We start from the raw sequence: 25,767 nt of genomic DNA on the forward strand, positions 1-25,767 counted from the left end.
GCAAATGGCTTTTCAGCTCTGTCTCCCATTTCCATACCATCCCATTTGGAGTACCAAGCGTCTGTTGGCACACTGGGACGCCGTACTGGGACGCCGTCAACAGATGCAACAGTCCGCCCCCCGATGTGATCCCATCTTCCCAGTTATACTTCTGATCTGTTCACAGGCTCGGCAGACTGCCATTGCAGACTGCCATTGCATGCTGCCATTGCAGGTTCAGAAAATCCCCCACCCGGTTAAGGAGCAGTACCAGATCCACGGGAAGCATATTTGCGGTTATTCTACTTGTTGAGGAGCCGTGCGGTTCTCCGTGGTTTGCGGCTACGGCGACGTATTTTCGGTGACATCCTTTTTCTCTTTTTGAATATATGTATCATGTCTCGCACCCTCTACGTTGTATTGTAGGAAGGCTCTCTCTCTGGCATCGGATCCGCGCACTTTCTTTTTCTTTTGCTTTCCTTCTCGTTCATTCCTTTACAACTCTGCGACGCACCCTCTCCGGCATGTGATGAGCGCTGCACCCTGCTTGGTGAATAATGGCACCACAATGGGCATCAGATCACTTGGTGTGGGTGTGTACTTACAGGAAAGCGTGGGATGGTTTGTCAGACTGCTCCAAAACAAATACGGAACAGGAGGGTGTGCTACGAAGGCTTGGCTGAACCTGCAGCCGCACAACCTCGACCAACGATGAGGGCGGAATACGAAAGAGAGACAAGCACAGACTACCCAGCTGACGGCCGCCCTTCTTCTAGCCACACTGCCCGAGCCTGTAAACTACGTATTACTATTTCCCTTTCGCCCTCGCTTCACGCTTTTGGCATATGTCCGTCTCGCCTCGCGAATCTGGTAGAGGATTGTGCCTGTCTTCCCTGTCTTCTCGCCTCGTCTCGCACTCGCTTCGCGCTCGCCTCGTCTCGGCTCCCATCCGGTCTTCCTTATTTTGTTTCCCTTTGGTCTGAAGCCTGCAGTGTTCCGCTTGTAGAGTTGTGGCGTTCCGACTTTCCGGCCTTGACCCAGGGTACCCGGCCTTGATGCTGAGACCAGGCTCTTCCGATATTTTTACAGCCCACCGCACAAAGCAGTGTATCTGCGTTTTGCTCGTGTCGATTCTCACAATGGATTCATCGGCTGGTCCATTCTATTTGATATAGTGCTATAGTGATATCAGAATGCATTGTCTCAGTCTGTCTTCACTTGTCCGTTTCCATCGGAATGTTCTGCACGCCTCACTTTGCCAAAGGCGCATGCTGGGACGGGGCTCGGCCTCTGACAGCCTCGCGAACTGTTGTTGCATTGCCTGTTGTTGTATTTGAATTGCCCTGCAGCGGCTACTAACCCGTAGCGCCCGACCAGCGACGGTCCACTTTTGTTTCCTTTTTGCTTTTCCTTACTTTTCTTATTCCAAACATTGAGTGGGGGACAGAAAGAAGCAGGCAATTACTGGATGCGATTAGGATGCTCATTCGGTAGTGTTGTGGCGTTAGGTCACTGCCTGTTCGTTCCTTCCGCATCTAGCCCCTTCCAACAAACAGACGGTGCGTTTCCTATTCGACAGACAGCTTACAGAATCCACAAGTCCGGAGCGATCATGCTCTCTCTAGTATGCGATTCGTGTTCAAAAGTAAGAATAGTTCGGCAAACTATTTCGTGCTATCAAAGAGGCAGTTTCGTGTGCACTTTTCATCTGAAAAGAGTCAATCATCCCAAGTAATGTCGAGTGGAGCGCGCCGTGCCGACACTGATGAAAAGCGGAAGGAACGAGCAAAGGCAGGCACGAAGGAGGGAATCAGGGGGGCATAAACAAACATCAAAAGGGCAAAATAAAATAAAAGAATTCAAAATTTATAAAACAAAACAATCCTATATTCCAGACCGTTGAATCTAACCGAAATGTACTCCCTGTGAAAGAAAAGGAAAGCGTGCCCGCGAACATTGCTCATTTATACCCCCGGCCGAATTGCCGTCCCTGCCAAAAAAAAAAAAAAGAAGAAAATAAAGAAAAGAGAAGACATGGCCATTGCCAACGTTCAATTACATTGGGCTCATCAACGTCTCGAGGTCATACCGTGGATCGGGCTGCGACACAGCACGTTCGATCTCGTCGCTGCTGAAGACGTACTGGAAGATGTCAAAATCGGCGGGTGAGGAGGACGAGGAATTGGAAGACGATGAGGACGATCCCTTGGAAGACGACGCCTTGCCGTGCCGGCTCTTTTTGGAAAGGTCGTCGAGAATGAGCTGGTGGGTGCTCTGTCGCGTATCATCAAAGACAAAGGCCACCGCCTCGAGGCGGCCCCGGAGGTCGGCGTCCCACAGAATGACTTCGCGCCACAGCTCGGCAATCTCCTGGGGCGGGTTCCGGTAGCCATTGCCGAGCCCGAAGTCGCCAACGACAACGGACGTGTAGCCGCGGGCCACGCAGATGTACAGGGCGGCACGCAGCTTGCGCTTGACCATGTCGCGTTCTTCGGCAAAGGAGTACTTGGTGCCCATCTGCGTCAGCTTGGGCCACCGCACCGGTGGCACCGAGCAGACGGGCAGTACACCCCACTCGGTGGGCGGGAGCTTCTCGTAGCGGTCGTGCGGGGCACGGAAGATGACTACCTCGTCCGACAGGATGCCGCCCTCGATGGGGATCGGGTAGTTGGTCTGGCTGTAGCTGCCGGCCGAACCGGGCTCCGGTGTGGCCAGCGTGGCCGACAACGTGCTCCGGCGGCACAGGCGCTCTTCGCTGCCGTTCACGCCCGTCTCCCAGTCACCACCGGGGCGCTTGTCGTTTGCGGAGCAGATGAACGGCACGACCACGGGCTCGCCGGCGTCGCTGGACATGTGGCTGGCCCAGTCCATGGCTACCGAGGCCGGATCGCCGTCGCGGACATAGAAAACGGGCACGCGCCCAAAGGGACGGCCGAAGCCCTCCAGCGAGAGTTCGACGAGAGGCTGTGGGAAGAGGATCGAACTCGTCTTGTAGATGTGGGCGTAGCTGTTCTTGATGAGCGGGATGTAGTTGCGGCGCGTGTCGGCGGCCACTTCAGAAGCCTTCGGCTTAGACTTTGACGTTGAGCTAGGCATTGCTATACAAGAGGTAGGAGTAGAACTAGAGGAGATATTGTAAAGGCGAGCAGACGAGAGGGCGATAGGTGACAGGTAAAGAAGATGGCATGGGAGTATGAGCAAGTGGCGAGGGTAGGAAAAGACGAGGCTCTTTATGACTCTTTATAGAGCGGACGAGGCGTTCCTGGAGATGATCCTTTCCTCTATGATATCAAAGAAACGGACGAAGACGGCTAGAGCCAGGCAACGACAAGGCAGGCAACTGGCAATAGAAGCAAGAGGGATGCAAGACAAAAGAGAAAGAAGACAATAAAAGAGTGACAAATGTGGGAGGGTGGAGGAGGGGTGTGTATCTTTGCTACAGGCACAACGGGGCCATACTTGAAGGTTGATGGAAAGGATGAAAAAGAAACTGACAACTGACAAGAGCGTGGAAGGGAGAGAAGGAGGGGGGGTGAGCGAGCTTAAAAAAGAAAGGAAAAAGCAAAGAAAGCAAGAGGTATCCCGAATGAGAAAACGAAAATAAGGATAAAAAAAGTGTTGTGAAGGCAGTAAGACAAACGGCAAAGGAAAAGAAAAAGCCGAGAAGCAAGAGACCGAAGCTGGCAAGAATGACCTAAATGGGAAAAGAGATGCACTTTTGGCCTCAACAACGCTGCCACCATCTATCAGTGCATTCCTGCTCCGCACTGTGTGTGTCTGTTCTTCTCAGGTCGCCCAACTTATCGGGTCAGGCTGATCTGTCTATCTGTCCATGTTGCCTCCACCGTCCAGCTCGATTTTGTCTGTATTGCGCAGTCAAGCGAGGGGGCAGTCTTAGAAAGGGAGGCCGCCTTTCCACCTGGCTCGGAATATCAAGGGCTCCTCCGTACGAGAACTTCAACGTAATCACCCGTAACGAGAAAAACAGACACGCCGAGGACGTTGTCATAATAGAAATAGCATCGTACCGAGCAGGAACAGACGAAAAACGACAAACGACAAATGACCGGTGGCAGACGACATACGGCCTCAGCGTCGGGAAAGGACCGTTAGTTCGGAGGTTTTTCGTCTTCTCTTTTAGGTCTTTGCCCTTGCATATTTGTTTCTCGACGTGAGCCTTGTCTTTCTATCTGCCTGTCTCTGTCTGGGTTGTCTGTAAACGGTTCGCGGTCTCCAAGCGAGTGGTTGACATCTTGTGCGACCAGAATGTCAGTGAGCCCTCCTTCTCTTAGTAGCAAGAACGTTTAAACTAGGGTATCTCGCTGAACGTTCGTACGGGAAAGAAACGAGGGACGACAAGCGGGGGGGCGAGTTGCAAATGAGATATTAGCCGTCATCCCACGAACCGAAACTACAGAACCACAGCACGACAGAAACACAGAACTACGGACCACAGACCACAAACCACAGATTTTCACAGAACCCACAGCCTCTCAAGCTGTGGGGTGCAGGGGGGCGATCGATGCTTGGTAGCAGATTTCCAGCTGGATGGGACAAGACAAGGGTCACCAAGGGACACTAGAAGTTGACTAGCAGGGGCGGAGAGCGAGGCGCCGGATCTCAAGAGGATCAGACACTTTGAAAAACACGGGCTAGTGAACAGCACGAACGGCACACACCTGAACTCTGCGCTGGAACAGGACAAGCGATGGTGAACCCGCCGTTCGAGGAATGCTGTGGCCGCGAGGCGCTAGGCCGAGGATGAGGTGGGAGGGAGGGTATGGGTGGATTGGGTGCATGGGACGAAAGGGATGTGCAGGAGAAGATGGAAGGTGTGAAAATACGATCGGAAGACATAAAACGGACAACGCTGGGAAAACAAGAAACAACGCTCTAGTCGGCCGGAAGACGAACCCCTGGGGCGGCTACTGGCAGCTGGTCCTGTTGGTGGCTTCTTGTTTGGTTTTTTTTTTTTTTTTTTTTTTTTTTTTTTTTTTTTTTTTTTTTTTTTTTTTTTTTGCACATATAGTTTGATATTACGTCGCATTGTTGATGTTGATCGAGCCAGACGCATGACGTCCCAATGTCCCGGGTTCGCAAGTTACCAGTAACCGTGTAGTGACCGGCCGTTCGTTTTGTCTTCTTGTTCGGGATTCCTACGTTTATTTTTCTTGAGTTTTTCTTTTTGTTTGTTTTGGTCCTCCCCCCCCCTTCCCTCCTTTACCACTTCCCCTATTTCTGTCGATCGCAAGGAACGCGGGTTACCACATTTCCCTTTCTTTCGTTTCTTTTTCCCAGCTGCGCTGCCGTTCATTTCTTTCGCGAAGAAAAGATGGTTACAAAATGCGCCGTCATTTACAATTTTGCCCAACTTTTCTAGTGGAGTGTGCCTCATTCTAGCTCATCCTTTTTTGCTTTAATCTCGTTCCTCTTTCCACCACACACTTTTCAGCTGGCAAGGTTGGTGAGCTGCTTCACTTACAGAGGGATCTACCGCAGGGGGGTCGAAGTAATGGGGTAGCTGGTACTGCCGCGAATTTCTGGCTATCTGAATCTAGCGTTTTGGCTAGAGCAGGTACAGCACATGGGGATTGTTGACCTGTTCCACAACTGTGGACACGGCAGCCGCAGAGTGCGCGATCTCGTCCATTGCAATCTGAATTGGCAATCTACTTTATAGACAAAAGATTGAGCGTTTCGCAAAGCTTATAAATGCAGCCGAACGTTGACCGGGATTCGTATGTAAAGGGATGGGGGGGGAGGGGGGGGAAACGAAGACAAATACGAATTAAGGGGAGGCGATAAACGGTAAAAAGGAGGCTCTACAATCGGAATAATGTGGGCCTGTTTCGAACGAAGCGAGAACGATGGCTGTGGCAAGAGACCAGGACATTGGAAAAAGAACAGTCGTAGGAGAGGGTCATAACAGAAAGCCGAGATACAAATGCGCGGGCTGCAAAGCGAGAGCGAGGTGAAGAGAGCCAGGTAAAGCGAGATCAAAGCAAAACATGATAGCCAAGGGTCTCTCTCTTCCTCACTTTCGGTGCAACTTTTCTGAACGGCCGGGCGAGTAAGTCAACATGTCGCGAGCGCATTCGGAGGCAGCTGACGCAGAGCAGAGGCAGCTGAGCGTCTGGGCAACAAACATGCCGAGCCGAAACAGCCAGGGAAAGGTGAGTGATTACACCTCTTGGGAGTCAGAGCAGAACAAAATTCGAGGGGACGGGGCCACTGATAGACACGGTCAAACAGACACTGTCGACTCCGGCTGAATTGTAGCAGTTGAAGTGACAATCTTTACATGGACGTAAGTCACTCCAGGAATAGAACTTCAAACCCATGCATGCACAGGCAAATAAAGCCCTTATTGGCACCGGGCGAGACAGACCATTTCTCACCGGTTGGGACGGAGTGCAGCCCCGGGGCCGACACGAACGCGAACGGGACGAACAATAGACGTTAGACGTTCTGTTGCATCTGAAAAGAAGGGAAGAGAGTAGAAATAAAAGATGTGAAGATTTGCCGTCCAAAAAACGGTATGAGCTTGCGAGCGGGCATGGTTCGTGCGAGTCGATTTGCGAGGCGTTCATCAGTGGGGTCACGTTTGGTCAGGCCAGCTGAGAATTGTGTGGGGTGAGAATGAGCGTAAAGGGAGGAGAAAACTATAATGTAAAAACGAAATCAGAAACAAGTGAAAGCACGTTTGTTTGCAAGAGTGTTCCAAGGTACGAATGTATGTCTAAAAATACGATGTGTTAGGGACTGCACAATAAAGTATCAGAATACAACTGAAAAATAAAGAGGCCACACTAAGCTCACAGCATTCTTGGGGCAGTATTTTCTGATAACTGATCGCACAATCAAAATGCGTGCTCATCTATCAGACCAGGCCATCGTTCTCAGCATTTCTATGATTTTCTTCTTCCGCGTTTCTTTTCTTCTTGTAGTAGTCCAGATCAAAGGTTACATGGAGCGGGCAAAACAAGCACAGCGTGGAATGTGACATACCACTTCGATACAGTCGTAAGTTGGAGAGGAAGTAAAAAACGAAAAAAAGAAGCCACGAAATGGAATGTACGAAATACAGAACAAAGGCAAAGACCTTGATAACAGATTTGGAGGGGCGTGAGGAAAAGGGGAAAGGATAGAATGGGAATAGAACGGCCGCCCACTTGATCACTTCTTGGCCAATTGGGTCGTCTGCCGGGACATTCCCAAGCTCGGAACAGACACAATCCGGTAAATTGGCGGGGCCTAGAGGCATGTGACGACCAAAAGCGAAGGACACAAAGGGAAGGAGGTTCCTAGCTCACGGTTCGGAAAGTGTGCTGGAAGCATTACATGGTACAAAATGCGCCTTCAAGATACATTCTAACCTAGGATACCGACGGCTGAAAATGCCCATGAATCTCGCAACAATCACGATGCGACTACCAGCGTCCAAGACACGACAGACGTCGGAGGCATCCTAGAGATACCGATCGATTGGCCAATATGACAAGGCAGGCGAAGCAGGCTGACAGGCAACAAACGCGGCTCGCCAAACGGAGTAATGGAACAAGGAGCAAGGAAAAGCGGGGCTAGCGCTGTAGATTGGAGTACCAAGTGAGCTGAAAAGTAAAGCGCAAACAACATATGCCGTTCCCCAGAAACATCACGAACGACAAGACGATCGGATGGGATCTCCATGGGCGTTGCTACCCGGCCACTTGGCGCGGGCGATCACATACCGCGCGGCAGTGTAGCGGGTCCGCCGTGAGACCTCTCAAGAAAAGAGGGAGCCGAGGAAGCTGGGGGAGGAGTCGAAAAGATGAGAACGTAAGATACTGTGCAGTTGACGTTGTCAGCAGATGGGATGGCTGTCACCGACGTGCTTTCCCGCGTTGTCAGTTCAAGCTCGCGACGGGAAGGCCTCACGGAACGTGCCGCGTCGTGTCACAACTAGGAAGGCGCGTTTGGCGTGTTGTTAGCGTTCGCATTGGGCAGGTGCCAGGGGATAGCTGCAAACACCAAGCTATCGTTCCTGCCCGGCGTGCCACGTAAGGCGGAAAAACACGGCAGAATAATTTTGGAGCTAATGCACTATGGAAAGTACGACCAATGCATCATAGCTGCCAAAGCGGCAGACTGATGATTCACACATCTGCGACAGCTCTTGAGCCTCGTGCTCCGACCAGTTGGCACAATGCGGACCCGGATCTCCTCTACACTACGGACGGCCCCTCTACGGGCATCTTCTGCGTCCTATGCAGCAACGGCGTGCTCGTCGGCCGCCGCAGCACGGACGATAACCACAATGCCCTCATCGTCCTCCTCCTCCTCCACAACCTTTGCCCGGCCCCGGCCAAGACGTCCCTCCGCACGATCCCGGCGGCCGCTTCTATTCTCCTGCTCGTTCTCGCAGCAGCATTGTCTGCAGGCCGCACAATCGTCGCTCTCCTCCGACACCCCGACATCAGTCGCCGGCTTTCTCGAATGGGCCCCGGCCGAAGCTGTCCCGGGCGTCGTTGTCCATGGCTTCGTCCGGTCCGTGCGCACGATGAAGAAGTACACCTTTGTCACGCTCGGCGACGGCTCGTCTCTGGCAGCCATGCAGGCCGTAGTGCCGGCAGAGCTGCTGGCAGCATCAGCGGTGGCGAAAGTGGGTGAAGCACCCATCACCAACGGTTGTGCCGTCCGCTTGGAAGGCGCCTGGACACCGTCACCCGGTGCCGGCCAGAGCCATGAGCTGCACGTCACGGCGTTCCAGGTGGCCGGACCCTCGGACGCCAAGACGTTTCCGATCCAGAAAAAGTACCAGACCCCCGAGTTTTTGCGGACACTGCCGCACCTGCGGCCGCGCATCCCCCTGAACACGACGCTGCTGCGGTTCCGGTCGGACGTGGTGGCGTCGCTGAATCGGTTCTTTGCAGAGCGGGCGTTTGTGCAGACGCACCCGCCACTGATCACGTCGTCGGATTGCGAGGGGGCGGGCGAGGTGTTTACCGTGACTGCGGGCCCGTCGTCGTCGACGACGACAGCGACCTCGCCCGACAATGAAGAGAGCCACTTCTTCCGCTCGCCAAAGTACTTGACCGTATCGACACAGCTCCACTTGGAGGCGCTGGCGCAGTCGCTCGGCAATGTCTGGACGCTGTCGCCGACATTCCGCGCCGAAGCGAACGACACGCCGCGGCACCTGAGCGAGTTCTACATGCTGGAGGCCGAGGTGAGCTTTGTGGACCGGCTGGACGGCGTCATGGACCTGGTGGAGGACATGCTGCGGCATGTGGCCACCGAGAACCGCGGCGGCCGGGCGTACACGGAGCTGGTGGCAGCTGCCACGTCGGCCAAGTCCAAGGCCCACGACAACGGCGAGGAGGCAGTGGACCTCGAGACGCGCTGGTCGGGCCTGCTGTCGGCCGCGCCGTGGCCGCGCATCACCTACGCCGAGGCCCTGCGCATCTTGAGTGACGCGCCGACCGGCACATTTGAATTTACGCCGGCTTGGGAGATGGGCCTCATGACGGAGCACGAGCGGTACCTGGCGCGCGTCGTCGGCGGGCCCGAGGCTGCACCTGTGTTTGTCACCCACTACCCGCGCGCCAGTAAGGCATTTTACATGCTGCCCACGGACGCAGAAGGACCAGCAGACGCGTCGGCCGATACGGTGGACTGCTTTGACTTGCTGGTGCCCGAATTCTGCGAGATCGCCGGCGGGTCCATGCGTGAGCACCGGCTGGACCAGCTCGTGGCCACCATGCGGGCCCGGGGAATGCCAGTACCAGCGGAGCAGGGAGGAATTCGTGACGGCGAAGTAGGCGAAGCAGGCGAGGCTGACGCCTCTTCTGGCGGGCGCAACGGCCTCGACTGGTATGTCGACCTCCGCCGTTGGGGCTGCCCTCCGCACGGCGGCTTCGGCGTAGGCTTGGACCGACTCCTCTGCTATCTGACAGGCGTGCCGACCGTCCGCGACATGGTGGCTTTCCCCCGGTGGTACGGGCGGTGCGATTGTTAACTGCTACGCGGAAGGGGAAAGTGTGGAAGGACACAATGGGCTACGGTCGGCGAACGACGAACCGCCTGCACCAACCGTCCGAACCGCCCGAGCTCGAACACGACTCTCATTGTCCGCTGCAAGTCATTGAGAGAAGCACACAACAGTGGTACAATAGTACAGCATGACAGTCAACAGACAAAGTGACAACATCGACATCACCGTGCCAAAGACAATAGAAGATGCCGTGCATGAGCGCATGTGCAGTTGTCTGGTATCTGTGCGTTGTCTTGCATATATCCCGTTTGACGTGCCTTGGACGACTATCACTTTCTTTTTCACTTTTCACAGCTTCGAGACACCCTCCCCACTTCATCCTTCATCACGCCCAATCTCCTCTCATCTCGCCTCTGGGCAGTCTTGCCAGCTCGCATCTTCTCGCTGCATCGGCGTCGAATACTGCCGAGTGCCGGTCGTCGGTATTTTGTCTTTGATGTCAAGGAATCATGAGAGTCAAGGGAAATTAAAAGAAAAAAGGTGAGACTAAGCCTGCGGTTAACAGGCGCTGTTGGCCACGGTTTCATACGCCGTTGCCTATTTCAAACTCTCTCTTTATTTCTTTGTTTTCGCTGTATCTTTAGACACTTTTTGCTTCTCCGTCTTCTTCTCCGCGCCATCTGCAGTGTCTCTGTACAACAGGTTCGAGAGACACAGACAGGCTGAAACATAAACGACGGGAACGACAGGTAAAAAGCGAGGACAATGACGAAACGACGAGAGGTCGGAAAGAGACAAAAAAAAGAGTTGTCCGAACCGCCCCGAACCTTACGGCCTTATTTCACGGACCACAACACAAAACACACGGCCAGCGGCGCGGCCAGCGGCCAGCGGCAGACGGTCGGCGGCAGACAGCAGAGAATGCAACAGCAGAGAATGCAACTACGTGTATCGTCCTCTGCCGTGGCCTCGAACTGCAGCACGTCGTTGGCTGTCTGCGTATTTTGCCGGCTTTTGTCAACAGAACGGAGCGCTTCAACTCAATTTCTCTCCTATCCTATCCCCATCTGGCCTATGCCAATTTATTCTCTTCCGTTGCGCCTCGTTCCTGCTGTGCAACGTGCGCGGAGACTTTATATGTTCTTTTTCAAAAGAAAGAAAGAAACCTGGATGTAGCACAGCATACAGACAAAAACAAGCGAAAAAAAAAAAACGCCACACTCAAAATGTACCTGTCACGGACGCACGACATGGTCTGTCCGACCTTTGGCATGCCCCGAAAAGGAATCGACCAAAGGGAAGCATTTCCACGGCCGGAACAGGACGCGGCAGCAATCAACGACTCGCGAGCAAGTCGATCGAGAAAACGGATGAGACGGGCGCGGGAGACGGGAAGGAGTTGGGAACTGGACACGATCAGCGACCCCCGAGATCTGACAAGACGCTGGTACTCAGTCGGAATACGGCCAGAGAGGGGAGAAAAGGGTGACTGCATTGCACGAAGCGAGACCTGTGCCACCACAGACGATTGAACGATCCTCAAACAGCGCCAAACAGACCTGTCAGGCATTCGGGGAGGGGGCAGAAGAACACAAACACAGTCGAGACGTTTTGGTATCTCGCATTTTACGCCCGTTGGAGCTGTCGTCTGTTGTGCCCGCTTTCTCCCGTCTACTCTCCATTCATTAGGATGAATGGAGTGCTCGGCGAGTCAGTTCTAGTCAACCATTCTGTCGCCTCCTCTCCTTCTCGTTTCTTTCGGACGAGACGAACCGTTGCTCCTCGCTTATCGAGTGCAAACACCCAGTCCCTTTGCAATTTCGAACTTCCTCACGTGGTCGCGCTTTGTCGGCACCGCACGCGCCCGGGAACAAAGGACCTTTTTTTGTTCGGCGGCAACCAACCGTACGTGCACTGCATCGGCCAACTGTTTGCCTTGATCTTCTCGCCTGGAATTACTATCCAAATCTCCGCTTTCCCGGTTCGGGGCTTTTTGTTCTCTTCTTCTTCTTCTCTCTATTGGGCATGTGCATTTACGCATGCAATTAATATATTAATATATGCCCAAAAGGGATGGGACAAGTGGGCACGGAAGGAAAAGACGGGAGGCACAATAGAGCCTCTTCCGTTCCGCATTTGCTTTTGCATTTGCATTTGCATGTACATACCTCGCCCACTTTCATTACTGTATATTAGACAGCAACCCTTTGGCAATGGAAACCGGCACAGACAGCACCGAAAACAAATTAGAAATGACGACATAACTCTTCTCGGGCAGATGGTCATCGATACATGAAGCAAATATAAAACACTTCGTAGGGACATGCAAAGCGAGGCCGTGCACCATATGCCGTTTGGGGTGTGCTCAGAAAGAGTAATTGAACAAGTGTCCAAGAGTGTTTGTCACAGGAAACGATAGACTCCGTACAGCAGTCACCAACAGCTCAAGCCCAAACGAACCATGGCGACGACCTCATGCAGACCACATCTCACATCTCTTGTTCTTCATGGAGGAGATGTTAAACACCTCGAAACAAAGGGAAACGAGAAGAGGCCGAGTTAGTCAACCAGGTCGTTCAGTCGTCGACTCGAGTGATCGTCTCCGAGAACGCAAGTCCAGAGTCAAGAGGCACAACGGCATGGCATATCCGGGCGTCTTGAACCGATCGTTCAGTACCGTAATTGTAGTTACAGGGAGGACGATGAAGATACGGATTGGCCAAGCGGATGCGGATGCGGATGCTGTTTAGCAATCAACCGCCGTCGGCGGCCTTTCCACGGGAGCAGCTTGCCCTCTGAACGGCCTCGCAACGAGAGACATGGGACGACGCCTCGGATACAGGATGAGCAGCCAACGGTGCCATCGACTGGCGAGGAACATACCAGTAGACGCCCGGTAGCTCCTTTATTCTCTGGGCGTCGACCAGATGGCAAAGGTGAGTGTACGATGTACTGAGGTGGAGTGAGAGACTGCTCACCTCCAGTGGTGGCCGTGCTCGTCTTTCCCTTTCCCCTGATTCAGGGCAAAGGCGTCGTCATCGCCAATTTTAACTCTATCCACGTTGGCGGTTAGTCTTGGACGGCGGACGAGCCGGAGGCCACGACGACGCCAGCACGAATGACGGGGCAATGGCTTGGCATGGTTGCCATAAAACACGCAATGCGCGTCCCATCTTGCTTCTATTTTTGTTGCTCCTTCTCCCTTGTATCCCTCTCTCTCCACGCTGCATCATGGTCGTCGTATGTCCTCCGTATGTCCCTCTGGCGTCTCGCCCTGGCCCCTTTTTTCTGGAATATGGAGTACTTACAATGTACTCGCTTGAAGAGTGTCGTGCATCACATTCACATCACATCTTGCGACGGCAACCTCCGTCTTTTGTGCGGTGCAGTTCATTGCATTTCTGTTCACATGCGCCTTGCAGAGAAGCATCGTTGCTTGCATCTTGGCACAGAGAGCCAGGAAGTGTCAAGAGGAGAACTGTTCACGTTGCATTTCGGTGTCTTCGTATCTTGACGCCCAACTGCGTGGAGTCGTCCTATCTTCTCCTTTTGTCCACCTCCTTGGTCGCTTTCATATGTCCACTTTCTCCAAAGCCTACGGAGTCTATCTACGAAGTACTGATTTCATCTCCAAAGGGATCTTATTTTACTGAAAAGGGGACGAACAAAGGAAGGACACATGGCAAACTGGAGCCCTATTTCGCTTCGTTGAAAGCTTCTGGACATGGCCCAGACTCTAGACCATCCTCTCCGTTACCTTTCCCCTCTCATCTCGATTATCAATACAGACCGCTGAGTGAGCTTCATTTGGTCATCCTCTCCGCCTTTTTTTCTTTTCTTTTTTCTCCAGCACGCAATCCGCATCCACATTCTGAACCACATTTTGAACCAGAGATGACAGTATTTACTGGACAAGGGCGAAGACAGCGGAGTATGGTGAACGGACAGGAAACGGAGAGCATAGAAGCGGAGAACAGAAATCGAAGAACGTAAGCCAGGTCCAGTACGTCGCGTGCTTGAATCACTGCGTCGCACCCACCCTTCAACACAGTTGCCATTCTCATCTTTATCAGCCCAATGTAAAATACGTAGTTGGTCGTACGGAACACCGAGTTAATCTCCATCTCCGTCCTCGCGTTGCAAAAAGGCCGAAGAGTCTAGCCACCATCCCACCTTCCTGTCCTCCCACTGTCCATCACCGTGCATCTTTTGTCTTGGCCTGACGCATATCCTCACGGTTCGCCGTAAGGCGTAAAACTCCATTATGCCCTTACAGATAACAGAGTAGCCCGTGCGACGTAATCACGGTATTTTGTAGCATCGAATATATAGTACAGAGCCTATTTTGCCTCGTGTGTATACACTGTTGCTGCTCCTGGCGATGCATCATGCCAAGAGCTGTGACCGGGTGTATGTCGACTTATCGAGGCCAAGCCCTTGGAGGCAGGCTCCTCTTCCCGGGCCTTCCATTTTGGTGTTATTACAAATAGACGTCATATTTTGTATTCGGAAGAACGGTCTCTCCCTTTCAAATGAACGGCCCGCTAGAGTGGAATAGTAAATTGCAACTGGGCTGTGCAAAGTCCATGTTGCTCGTAATGACCGTATCTATATCTATGCCGTACGACGTTGCTGGATACATCGCCCACACACCATTGCGAACCTTTTCCACGACAGACGTGAAGACGACAAGAACAATCGCACTTTGCATAAAGAGGCAGGCAAGCGGCGAATAACCACAAACGGGAGACAACTCGCTGGATGGATCGGCACTGATTTGCCACACATTGAGCATCATTCGAGGGTAGTTTAGTTGGCTGTTCTGTATATAAAGTATGTTGTATACGCGCAAGGGATAGGGTGCACGGAGCATATCAAGTGATTTATGTGTCGGTCTCATCCAGCATGGAGCATGCCCCATGTTATTGCCGTGCTTCCGTGCGGTTTGGGTGCAGGTTAACAGAGCAAACACACAACCTGACCCAGACGCGCCGGACTCGTGGATGGCACAAGTCTGGTTTGACGCGAGCAATCGCGTTCGGTTCAGCGAGAAAGGAAAATAGACAGAACCTTCTCCGTACGGAAATTGTCGTACTTGTCCAAAGATTGGTTCCAAGATTGGTTCCAAAGACAGGACATGCAAGTCAAGCGTTTTGTTCTTGTTCTGTTCCTTTATTGTTGCGTCTGTCTGCTTGCCCTCTCCGTGATTACGGTGATTACGGCTACGTCTCGTTTCGGTCATTTTTGGCCGATTTTGGTCTGACTCTGAGTCTCTTCTGTTTGTTTGGTGCGCAGTGATCGGGCGCCGGCGTTTTTGTGGATACCGGGCAGCCGAGTGCCGGGTGGAGGGGGAGATCATGGTACGGATATATTACTTCCCTCGTCACGAGCTTGGCGATGACTGAAAACGGGCACACAAGCTGCCAAGACGTTGCACAAATTCAAAGTCAAAAAGCCCATGTAAAATGTGGGCTGCAAGTTGCAAGATGATAATGCACCGTTGCGTGAAGGGCTAATCCGATATTGCCGATCTTATTGTGGTGTGGTGTCATTCTTTCCTTTATCATCACGAGGAGTGTGTTTTGCGTATTCTTGCCTATTTTGCGAAGCTATCGTCTTGTTTGTCGTTTTCATTTTGTTACTACGTGTCGTTTCCACACCTCCGTTTCCGTCGTATTCTTCTTTCTGCGGAAAAGCATAAAAACAAAACATAAATCTACCCCAAAATGTACGCTTTGTCTCCTGTTGCACCTTTAGGTCCTCAACAATAAGCGTCTTCTGTCCGAGGCTAACAAAATAGACTCATCCACCACAGGCTTGGCATTGCTCTTGGCCCGGCACTCCTTTACGACGTATGAAGACTGCAAACTGATGCCACCCCTGGGTCGGCGGGATTGGAAATAAGAAGAGGGTTTCTCCACTAAAACGAGGAGGCCGCGTCAGCTCGTGGAGGGAGGGAGGGGTGGACCCAAAGTTTAAAAATCAAAAAACAGTGGAGGGGAACCGCGAGCAGGAAAATACACAGCTGGCAATGTGGAATTAAGTCGCAGCGTCGTCTCGTTTGGGTCACTTTATTGAAGCAGAGGAGCATGTTTTCTTTTGGGTTGGTACGGTTTTAGTTTTTTTTTTTTTTTTTTTTTTTTTTTTTTTTTACATGTATTTCTTTTTCAATTTTCCTTCGTGCTAACTCTTCTCAAAAGTTCTGGTCTGCATCCACTACTCAACCCAAAATAGGATGCAAATTTCGAGACGAGCAACCCCTAAAACTGATGACCAAGAGAGAAAACTCCGTTCCAACAAGCAAAAACCACTGCGCCGCCCCTGCTTACCTGCTTACCTGCTCACCTGCTCACCTGCTCACCTGCTGGCATGCCTCCCCGTTCTGGATGCCCTCTCCTGCATCCCTTGTTCTGGGCCTGTTGGATGGGTCGATCACACAAAGACAAACCTTATTTTTTTGCACGACACAAAAATTGCTGACGGGAGTGCGGCGGGTGACAACAAAGGCGTCTGTCTGGATAACACGCGGAGGAAGGGCGGACACCGTACAAAGTAATACTACCCTGACAAACCTTGGACGAGAAGTTCATGTGCTGAGACGCGTGAGATGCGCCGTGGGCTGCGCCCTGTGCATGTCGAGTTCCCACACGCCGTAAAATCACAAATCACACTTCTTTGTGCTCTGTCCACCTCACTGTATCTGACGTGTTCTGACGGCCATCTGTTGCTTTTATTCTCCGCGCGACAATCAGCCTCCCGCATTTCGGCTACGGGGTCTTACGCACCAAAGGAAATGCAACCAGCCAATACTTTGTTTTGCGACGATGGGGTTTTTCTCCTTTTGTCCATCAGGCTTTTGCCGAGAACGACGAATGGGCTGGGCAATCGACAACCAAGACTGTCCAATATTGATACCAAGAACAGACTAAGAAATCTCCAAGACGTCGCCCAGCCCAAGAGGTTAAAGCTTAAAGTCCTGTTGAACACAAAGGTTGTACTCGTATTGGCAGCCTTTACGGCCACATGGTGTTATTCAAACCATCATGCGCCGTCACGTCAGGCCATTCTGACATGGTTTTTGAGTCTTTTTTGTTGTCAAAATCTCCCTGCCCCGTTGTCGTCTCGTCCCCTTCTTTCCTCTGGGTTCCGCTATTGACGAACAGGACAGAGTGCAACAAGCCTTTTGTTGGGAATCTTACTCAGACTGCACCATTCTACAGAAAACGAGGAGTAAGACGAAGAAGGAAACAATGAAAAAGGAAGCAATCCGCTATGCTGTCCGGACCACGGAGGCTCGTACGGTAATGAAGGCCCAAAACTCCGTGGAGTTCCGTGGCCTGCTCACCATGGTAAAGCCCCCCTCCCCTCCACCCCGAGCGGCGGCGTCGGGATACGGTGTTTGCGAGCATCCTATTCCGATGGGGTCATGCAAGGCCGTGATTACGGTTGCATCACGTCGTTTGAGACTGTCGCTCGTTGTTGTTTTTTCCTCAGGCCTCCAGCCACAATTGACAGCTCAAGACATCTGTACTCCGTAAAATGCTTTTACCTGTCTCCGCCTCCCATATTATGTTTGTCTATTTATTGTTTTCTCGCAACTCCTTCCAAATACGCCAAGACTTGTTTATTGGCGTTTCCCTTAATTTGTTACTCACAAATACTGCCTGCCCCCCAAAGAATTAAGCTTAAGCGGTGTTGGGCATGGCTTGGGAATCGTAAAGGAAGGAAAGCAAGAGAGAATGGGGAGACAGAGAGGGGGAAGGGGGGCGTGTGACGGTGGAACAATGACAAGGGGGGAGTGTAGAAAGACGGGAGACCCGGCTTTTTCGTGGAGGATTTGGGGCAAGGGAGACACGAAGCAAAGAGGAAAACGACCGGGAAGACTTCCCGCATAAAGTTTATCTCGCTGGGAAAAGGCTGCACACTTTTCCCATTGCCAACACTCTCCACTTATGAGCTTACGTACCCCTCCCTCAACAGTTGGATACCAAGATTTTGCATTGACAAGTGTTGGCGATGGGAATACGGGGAAAGCCAACGGCGTGGAGCAATTCTCTTTGCCCTTATTTTGCGAAAAGAGGGTGCAGTGGCATGCCTTGAACAGACAAGCAATAATTCGTACGTAAATTCGACTCAGTCGAACTCCTGCCCAGTCGTGCTTGCCTTTCGTCGTTGGTCTTGTGTCTTGTGCCTGCCGTTTAGGCCGGCCCTTATTTCCCTTTTTCGCTCAGAAGTTTATTTTAAAAATATTTTAAAAATACGAAATACAGGGGCTTGTTAAATAAAGAGGAAGGAGGCGGCCGGTCGGCGCGCAAAAGTGGGGCCTCGTGGCACGTTTTTCAATCTCTTGGCAGACCAGGGTGCAGCGAACCAAAACGAGCCCAAAACGAGCCAAAAGGGGGCAGGTGCGCCTGTTGACGTCTTGCAGAAAAAGAGGGCAGGCGCGAGTGGCAAGCGGGCAGGCGAGCACATGTTACCACTTTACCACTTTGAACCACTTTAAACACGACGACCAAGACACGTTATCTCGATGCCGTATTCCGAGATGCCGTCTCTCCAATTTTTTGTCTACGCAGTATCTTGGTTGGTCACCGTATCTAACGTGACTTTTCGGTTTCATTTATCTGCGTTGATGTCGACTTGCTGTCAACTTGCCTATGAACGTCAACGCAAAGGGGACCCTTTCTCGGTCCCGAAAAATAATAGACAGATAGAAATGGGAAAGGTGGAAGGGAAGAGGGAAGGAGATAAAAGAAGGCTCGCTTGTTGTTCCCTTTGTTTTTTTTTCCCGGTGCGGGATAAATTGGCAATATAGTAAAGTAGAAAACGGCGGCAGACTGATGTCACTGCGGACCGACAAAGATACGGCCCGGGTTTGGGACGGGGCTTTCGTCGTCCTACTTCCCTTTATCTTGCTTTTCTCAATCAATGTGCGGCATGCTCGATGGGTGTGTTCTGAGGACGTCTCCGCTCTTCTTGCGGACGCATAAGGGTGTCGTCGTATGTTCTTCGTCAAAAAGTGCAGCTGCATCCGCAAAACGATGGCATTTGTGTGTTTCGAACAGTAAACCGTCAATTAAGATACTGACTCAAGGACCCTCTTCCACCCTTTTTATTTCCCTTTTTATTTCCCTGTTTTCCACCGTTCCCCGACCCTGGTCACCGTCCCATGGCCTTAACTCGGCCACTAAGGTCGCTGGTCTGCACCGAAAGTTTTTGACGTTCGTCTCATACGACGCATACGTTCGAACCCCTGCAAGGGTAGTTGTCTTGAACGGTTTCCACCTTGCCACGTCCAGGCAGGTCTTTCCGCCGGATAAAGATGCATCTTCTCTTGTCAATATCGATTTTAGAGTTCTTCCTATTCCTACGCTGTTCGTGGGGGGAGAGCAGCTCTCTTGCAAAGATAAGCATGAACCCGAGGGACACGGCACGGTGGATGCGGTATGGAATAGATGACGGACGATAGACAAGAACAATATGGAGAAAGACGATGCATGTGAGTCCGGCCGTTGCAATGTCGCACCTGTCAAGTCAAAAGACAAGAAAGAGGGTGAGAAATGGGACTTGCTCGACATCTGCGGGTGTATCCATGGACCGGGCCTTACGCACGAGAAGGAAGGTGTTACAGAGAAGTGAGTTCGTCAAAGGTGTGCCCGCTTGTGTGTGACTCTGCTGTCATCCGTTGCCTTTGTTTTGCCGACGGATGTATTTCTCGGTCTTTTTACGTCCTGTTACGAGTCGTACGGCGTACTGGTGATACGTATCGCGAGCGAACGACAGGAAGCACAAGGATGACATGAACAGGTCCGCTGGGTGAAACCAGGCGCGGGTGCCGGGAGAATATCACCGACTTGGAAGAGGTTTTGAAGGAAGAAGGAATCAACAGAAGGGAAGGATTAATATGTGTTAGCATTTTACAGGCAATTTCAGTTGTCTGTTTTGCGCAGTCTGTATCTATTCATTTCGTGGTGCGATTCTCTTAGTTATCGTTTTCGTTTTTCTTTTGGTGTTTTTTGAAGGTTCCAGGTGAAAACAAACCATCCATCGATTTGTCGCCCACCTAAACTCTTCTCTAACCGGCCTCTTGCAGCGGCACACCCGCCTGGGGTCGTGTGTGAGATCTGAGATTTAACTGTACAACACAAAAGCCGTTATCTGACGCTGTGCTTCCCTTAGCATTTCTTCCCCGTGCTTCCATTCTGCCTTCTCTTCATTCTCCTTATCTCTCACGGGCTGCCGGAATATCCTAAGATGCACGGAAAATGGCATAATGCAAGACAGCATGGAGATTAGGAGAAATTACGAACTGCCCACTCCGCTTTCGAGGTTCACAAGGACGAAACACAAAGCTACAGTGAAGAGTGAAGAGCTCCAAGTATCGAGTACTGCGATAGATTTGGAATGTGCAATGCGACCCCCACCGACGTCCCGTGCGCCAAGACAGAGAGAATGCTTCCACTGCTTTTTTGCCCTACGAAGTATGTTGTACTTTGCCCGCCAGATGCTCTTGTTTCCATCTCCCTTTGTGCCAAGCCTTGATCCTCCGGTAGATGAGCGGACTGAACAACCGCCACATTTTTCTTTATTTCGTACATACGAAACGGAAAGGAGGGGTGTGGATGGGCCAGGGCAGGGAGACAAAAGACAAACGAACCGACAGGACGATCCCGTTTCAGCGTTTCAGCGATACAGGTTTATTTGTTTTTAAAACACTCCTTTTCACACAAAGACAATGAAAACGGCCAAGCATGTGAAGAATGTCAAGTGACGAGTTTCGATTCATCTCGATTAAAGAAAGTCCTCTTGGGGGGCATTTCGTGTCCATCTCTTGTCATTTCATATCGCCACAACGGCAAATTCCGTAGCTGTAAAAAGTTGGAGCAAAATACACAATATGCTGTTGGCGAGCCAGAAGACTACCAAGGAGCACCAAGGAGCACCAAGGAGCACCCTCGTTCATTTCTCCTCTTTCTCGTCATCCGTCGTGGCTGTCATGAATTCGAGTGTCCGACCTAGCGCCCAGTATTAGAAGTAGAAAAAAAAGACACCAATAGGTCCCAGCATGCAGGACCAGGCCCCCATTTGCCCTGGTAGACGCCACCAATGTTTGTGCATGTCGTATGTTGTGCGACACAAATGGACTTTACACTATTTCTTGGTCTTTTTTCCTCTTCTTTTTCCGCGTGTTGGTTGTGGCTTCCCTTTGGGCGGGTCTGGGCCTGGCCATGCCAAGGCGCGATCGTGTGTCTCTGCGTGGTTCCTCATAAAGGGGTCTAGGAAAAGACATACGAAAAGCCAAGGATGACGCCCTGAATCGAGACGACGCCACGAAACACGTCCTATCGTAAAGCTTAAACTCTCTTCCAAAAATAAATACCAAAATGAAAAACGACCAAACGTCGTCGTACTTTGGCCACGACTGGCCGCGTCTCGTGATCGCCCTTGTCTGAGCATACGCGTACAGTAAATAGTTAAAATTTGGCCGTGGATCAGGAACAAATCCACTGTTTTGTCTCCCCTTTTAATATCATTTTGGGCTCAAAATATGCTGGGCAAGGAGCCATTCCACCAGTGGTCTTACGTGTAGGTGTGCTAGGTGTTTGTATTGTGGCTGTGTCCAACACCTTTTTACTTCGTAAGATACATGGTCAGAACAGAGATTGGGTCTCCGTGAAAACCCCGTTTGGGCGACCTGCCTTCCACAACGGGCAAGTCGACCGCCAACGAACCGATACGTCGTAAATGTTGTTTCACATTCTGTGCGGAGTACTTCCAGTGCGTACCTTGGCTCTACCCACCATGATCGGTACACGGCAGGACATCGGCACACCGTTTGTACGATACATGAACACGTAGCACAAAAACGGCAGCGGGAGATGTCTTCCTTTTTTCCTTCCACGCCGTGCAAGTCCGTCGTTGTCTGGACGGGATTTGCTGTCCACCACTCCTGGCACGTTGTGACTCGAACAAACAGGAATCGTGCGTCCTCCAACCTCTGCCCACCGTCTGTCGCACAATGGCCTTTTTCAATTCAAACGTCTCGTCTGCATTGCCCTTGCTGCCTTGTAGCCTTTTCACCTTTTTAAGAGAGTGCCATGTCCGTTGGCCAGAACGGTAGATATCCTTTCGATTGGACAGTCCCCGCACTAGTCAAAAAGCTTCTTTTTTCTTTTGATGCGTTTGATTGTTTCGTGGCGGAGCGTTTCGATGGCGGGGACAAAGTTACGGACATTGGGGAGTTTAGGAGAGGGGCGTAAACGCGTCGTCACATCCAAAGGAAAATCGGCAGCGCCATGTTATACAGACAGCCCTTCAGTCTTCAGGGCCTGCAGGTAAGTTACTGAGGGACTCCCCTCTTGACTGTGCTTGGTTTCGCAGGTAAAGTATCTTACAGAGTGCGTCCTGCTCCGAATCGGTTGGATCGGCTCATGCCGTTTTAAACTGAGCGGGCGGCTGCAGTCCGCACAATACAATAAAGCGGAAAGGACGGAACGTACAAAGTACATATACGACGTCCTTTGGCAAGTGCGATGCGCAGGGTCGTCTGTACCCTCCAACCCATTTGCTCTTCATTACAGAGTAGCTGACGAGTCGAACGTTGAGAGTCGAGTGAGAGTCGACAGCCTCACAGAACGGATGCGCATGTTGTACGTTCTTTCGGGGACAAAACAAGAACAAAATGTCAAGAAAACAAGCGCATCGCCTTATCAAACGAATACGAGCATGGTGGCATTTCGGGGAATCAATTGTTTCTCGTTTTTGAAACAACCGCCCAGGGGCGAAAGGGAAACACAGATACAAATTAGGGAGGTGGGCAGATGTAGGTACTCCGAAATGTCGAGCTGCACAGCACGCGACTGACATTCCGTTTCGTGAACGGAGGGCTCATCGAACACCCGGGCCTTGTTAATGGGACATTTCCTGGCTTTTCAATGGCGGATCCAGAGAGGCAAGCAAAACTAAAACAAGTGACTGTGACTGCAAGCAAATACGAACAGAAAACCCCGTGGTTAAGAACAACCCCAGGCATCCTTACAATCGTGCTATTTTTAATAAGCATAACCCTTTCAAGACTTTTTTCGTGCGAGCAATACGGAGAGCCTTTCCAGATTGTGTATTTTTTCGACTTATTCCCCTGTGCTGAATACGAAGCAACGCCTGGCACAGCACGGCTCGCGAAAAGGAGTGTGGTTTGTGGTGTGGGCGGGCGGGTTAGGTACGTTTTTGTCGAGGGTGGTTTGTGCGCACGGAAAATAAGGCCAAAGAACTGCCGGCATCGTCGGGACCTGCATTTGATTCGACATCTCCGTACTGAGCATACCATGTCGTACTGGAACATGCTGGCCCTAATCAGGCTTCTGTATTCTGTGTTGTAGCCTGCCAGGCTTCTTCTTTCTCTTCATTTGTTTTAGGCTCCTGCAATTGCTCGCCTTGTCGTTGTCGAGTTGACAATTTACACGAAACATGGTCTGGCTGCTTCCCGGCGTTTCCTGCAATGGAGTCCCGGATTAGTGATAATCATGGTCGGTGATCACCATCCATCATCGACGATGTGGTTTCGGCCAGCAGACATCTTGGTTTTTGCTTGGTTGTTTGGTAGCTTAGTTTGCTTGGCTTGATGAAATGCCGAGGCCTTCAAAGACCACGGTCCACTGTGGTGGGTACGATGGCGAGTCAAAGTCTATTTCTTCATCCTTTTTTATTATTTTTGTGCACTTCCGCTCCGTACCCCTTCTTTCTTTCCTACGAATTACTGACAAAGTATTTACCAAATGTGTTGATCGAGACGATCGACCAGTACATTCAGCAAGTGCTCCACCCTTTTGGTACGTCTCGGTACGATATACGAAACATTACTTGGCAGATGGTCACGACAGAATAAAATGTAAAACAATAAAACTACAAACTGAAAAACTTAAAAAGAAAAAGAAAAAAAAAAAAAAAGAAATATGTTGTACCAGGAGGGTAGACAAAAAGACAAACTGGCCATTGTCAACGACATTATGGCATGCATTGTGAGGCAGCCTGGCCAAGCAAAAGTCAAGGAATCAGAGGCACGCATGTCGCCCGATTTCCGCTTCCCTGGCTCCTTTGGGCCGTTTCTCGCGTTTTCTTCGCCCCTTCTGCCGCCCACCAGAGAAACATTTAAGCTTGAAATGCGGCGAACCCACTCGGCAGTCTTGGCATCTGGTCTTTTTTTGCCCTTTTTCTCTTTCGCCCTTTTCCCTTTTACCCTTTTTCAATCACCTCTTCGACGGTGGGAGGGGTGGAGAAGGACAAAAGGCCACGCACGCGTGATTCCACCATGATTCGTAAGACGTCGGTCATCTCCCACCGTTTCCACTCTTCTGTCCCCTGCCCCTGTTCTTACCACAGTATTCATTCCTTGCGTCCTTGCTCTTTTGTGACAGCTGCCCTGGGCGGTCGCTAGGCTTTGCACTATTGGCTCCCACTATCGAATTGGAACAATGGCCGATGCGCCGACGCATCTCAGCGCCCCGTTTCGCTTTCCGTGCCATCCGAATCGGGCGCAAGTCCATGTCTTGCATTTTATGAGCATTTGATGAGCATGTCAATCCACCAACCATCTCCGCAAGCCTGTTGTATGCAGAGCCAGACGGAAGCAGATGCAATACTCCGTACGGCATCCGTCATAGCAATACGCCGTGGCAACAGTCACAATTGTATCCGAGAACCAGTCTTGCTGTCTTCCTCTGCCCAGCATGCTCATCTCCGTGGGCTGCATCCACACAGCCCAGCCATAGTACGACGTACTCGAGCTCCCCTGGTCGCATTAACGTACTGCGTATTACACGTATCTGTATGCGGTAGTAAAAGAAAAATGTATTGCTGGCGCTGTCTGACACGCAGACGGGGCAATACGCAGTGCGAGAGCGAGTTTTCCGAGCCTCCTTCACCTCGTTTCTCTTCGCTCGTGCTTCTTGTACAATGTACGACATATACGACAGAAAGGAACAGATACGGACCAGACACGGTGGATTCGGGAGCAATGCCCAGCCAGCCAAGCCCTGGCGAGGAGGACCATTCTCCGCGTGGATCGCCACTGTTGCGCTGTCGGTGGCCTCTGGTGGCCTCACCATGGTTCCTTGTCGCGCGTCTTGTGCTTCTCGTGGCCTTTTGTCCCGTCATATGAAGGCTCGCCAAGGCGAGTAGGAAGCGCTGCCAAGCTGCGCGAGACTGCCCAGCCCAGCACCCAGCAATCCAACAGGAAGAGGATATGACCGTCTCGCTTTTGTTGCCAAGAGCCAGGCCATGCTCCCAAGAGGCTTGTCGTTTCTTTCACCTTTACCTTTGTGTGCGCCGTGGCATCATTATGGCGTACAGAAACAGAAACAAAGAAGGACGATTAAGCTTCTGACCACAAGGCGCTCCTGCCCTCCACTGCGTCGCATGCAACCACACCTTCCTCTCTCACTCTCTCACGGCCCTCTCTGCTCTCTGCTCTGCTCCTTCCTCCTTCGTCTCCTGACCTCCAGACTTGTCGCCTGCTCCTCCCATGTTCCCAGCATCAATTCTCCGGCTCTGCTCCCATCTCCCTCCTTCCTGAACAGGACAGTCACCAGTCTGTCGGGTAAGGTACGACGTGCCGCCAACATATCCCGTGACCACAGACGAAGATGGCTCTTGCAATCGCTCCTCGCACGAGTCCAACTGTTCAATAATTCCCAAAACTGAAGCACAAACGTATCGTAAGGACTCAGCAAAAGCTTGGTTATCGCCGTCACGCCTGCACACCAACCACCACCAGCATACTTCGTACACATACTTCGTACCTCAATACTACAATACCC

The 25,767-nt window shown here is 51.6% G+C and overlaps 3 protein-coding genes across 3 annotated transcripts; 2 read left to right on the top strand and 1 right to left on the bottom strand.

Moving 5' to 3' along the window:
• Positions 1-2,034: 2,034 nt before the first annotated feature.
• On the bottom strand, positions 2,035-3,075 carry SPBR_06062 (uncharacterized protein; the record flags this gene model as incomplete). The annotated part of the gene is made up of 1 exon (XM_040764324.1): positions 2,035-3,075. One exon carries the CDS (start codon positions 3,073-3,075, stop codon positions 2,035-2,037), a length of 1,041 nt encoding a protein of 346 aa, XP_040621943.1.
• Positions 3,076-8,275: 5,200 nt separating this feature from the next.
• Positions 8,276-9,976, top strand: SPBR_09203 (asparaginyl-tRNA synthetase; the record flags this gene model as incomplete). The annotated part of the gene is made up of 1 exon (XM_040767329.1): positions 8,276-9,976. One exon carries the CDS (start codon positions 8,276-8,278, stop codon positions 9,974-9,976), a length of 1,701 nt encoding a protein of 566 aa, XP_040621944.1.
• A 1,202-nt stretch (positions 9,977-11,178) lies between these two features.
• Positions 11,179-11,484, top strand: SPBR_06290 (uncharacterized protein; the record flags this gene model as incomplete). Its single annotated transcript, XM_040764552.1, has 1 exon — positions 11,179-11,484. The coding sequence occupies one exon, from the start codon at positions 11,179-11,181 to the stop codon at positions 11,482-11,484; it is 306 nt and encodes a 101-aa protein (XP_040621945.1).
• Between the last annotated feature and the right edge of the window lie 14,283 nt (positions 11,485-25,767).

The sequence above is a fragment of the Sporothrix brasiliensis genome (assembly GCF_000820605.1).
Source record: "Sporothrix brasiliensis 5110 chromosome Unknown Cont15, whole genome shotgun sequence".
Taxonomy (NCBI): domain Eukaryota; kingdom Fungi; phylum Ascomycota; class Sordariomycetes; order Ophiostomatales; family Ophiostomataceae; genus Sporothrix; species Sporothrix brasiliensis.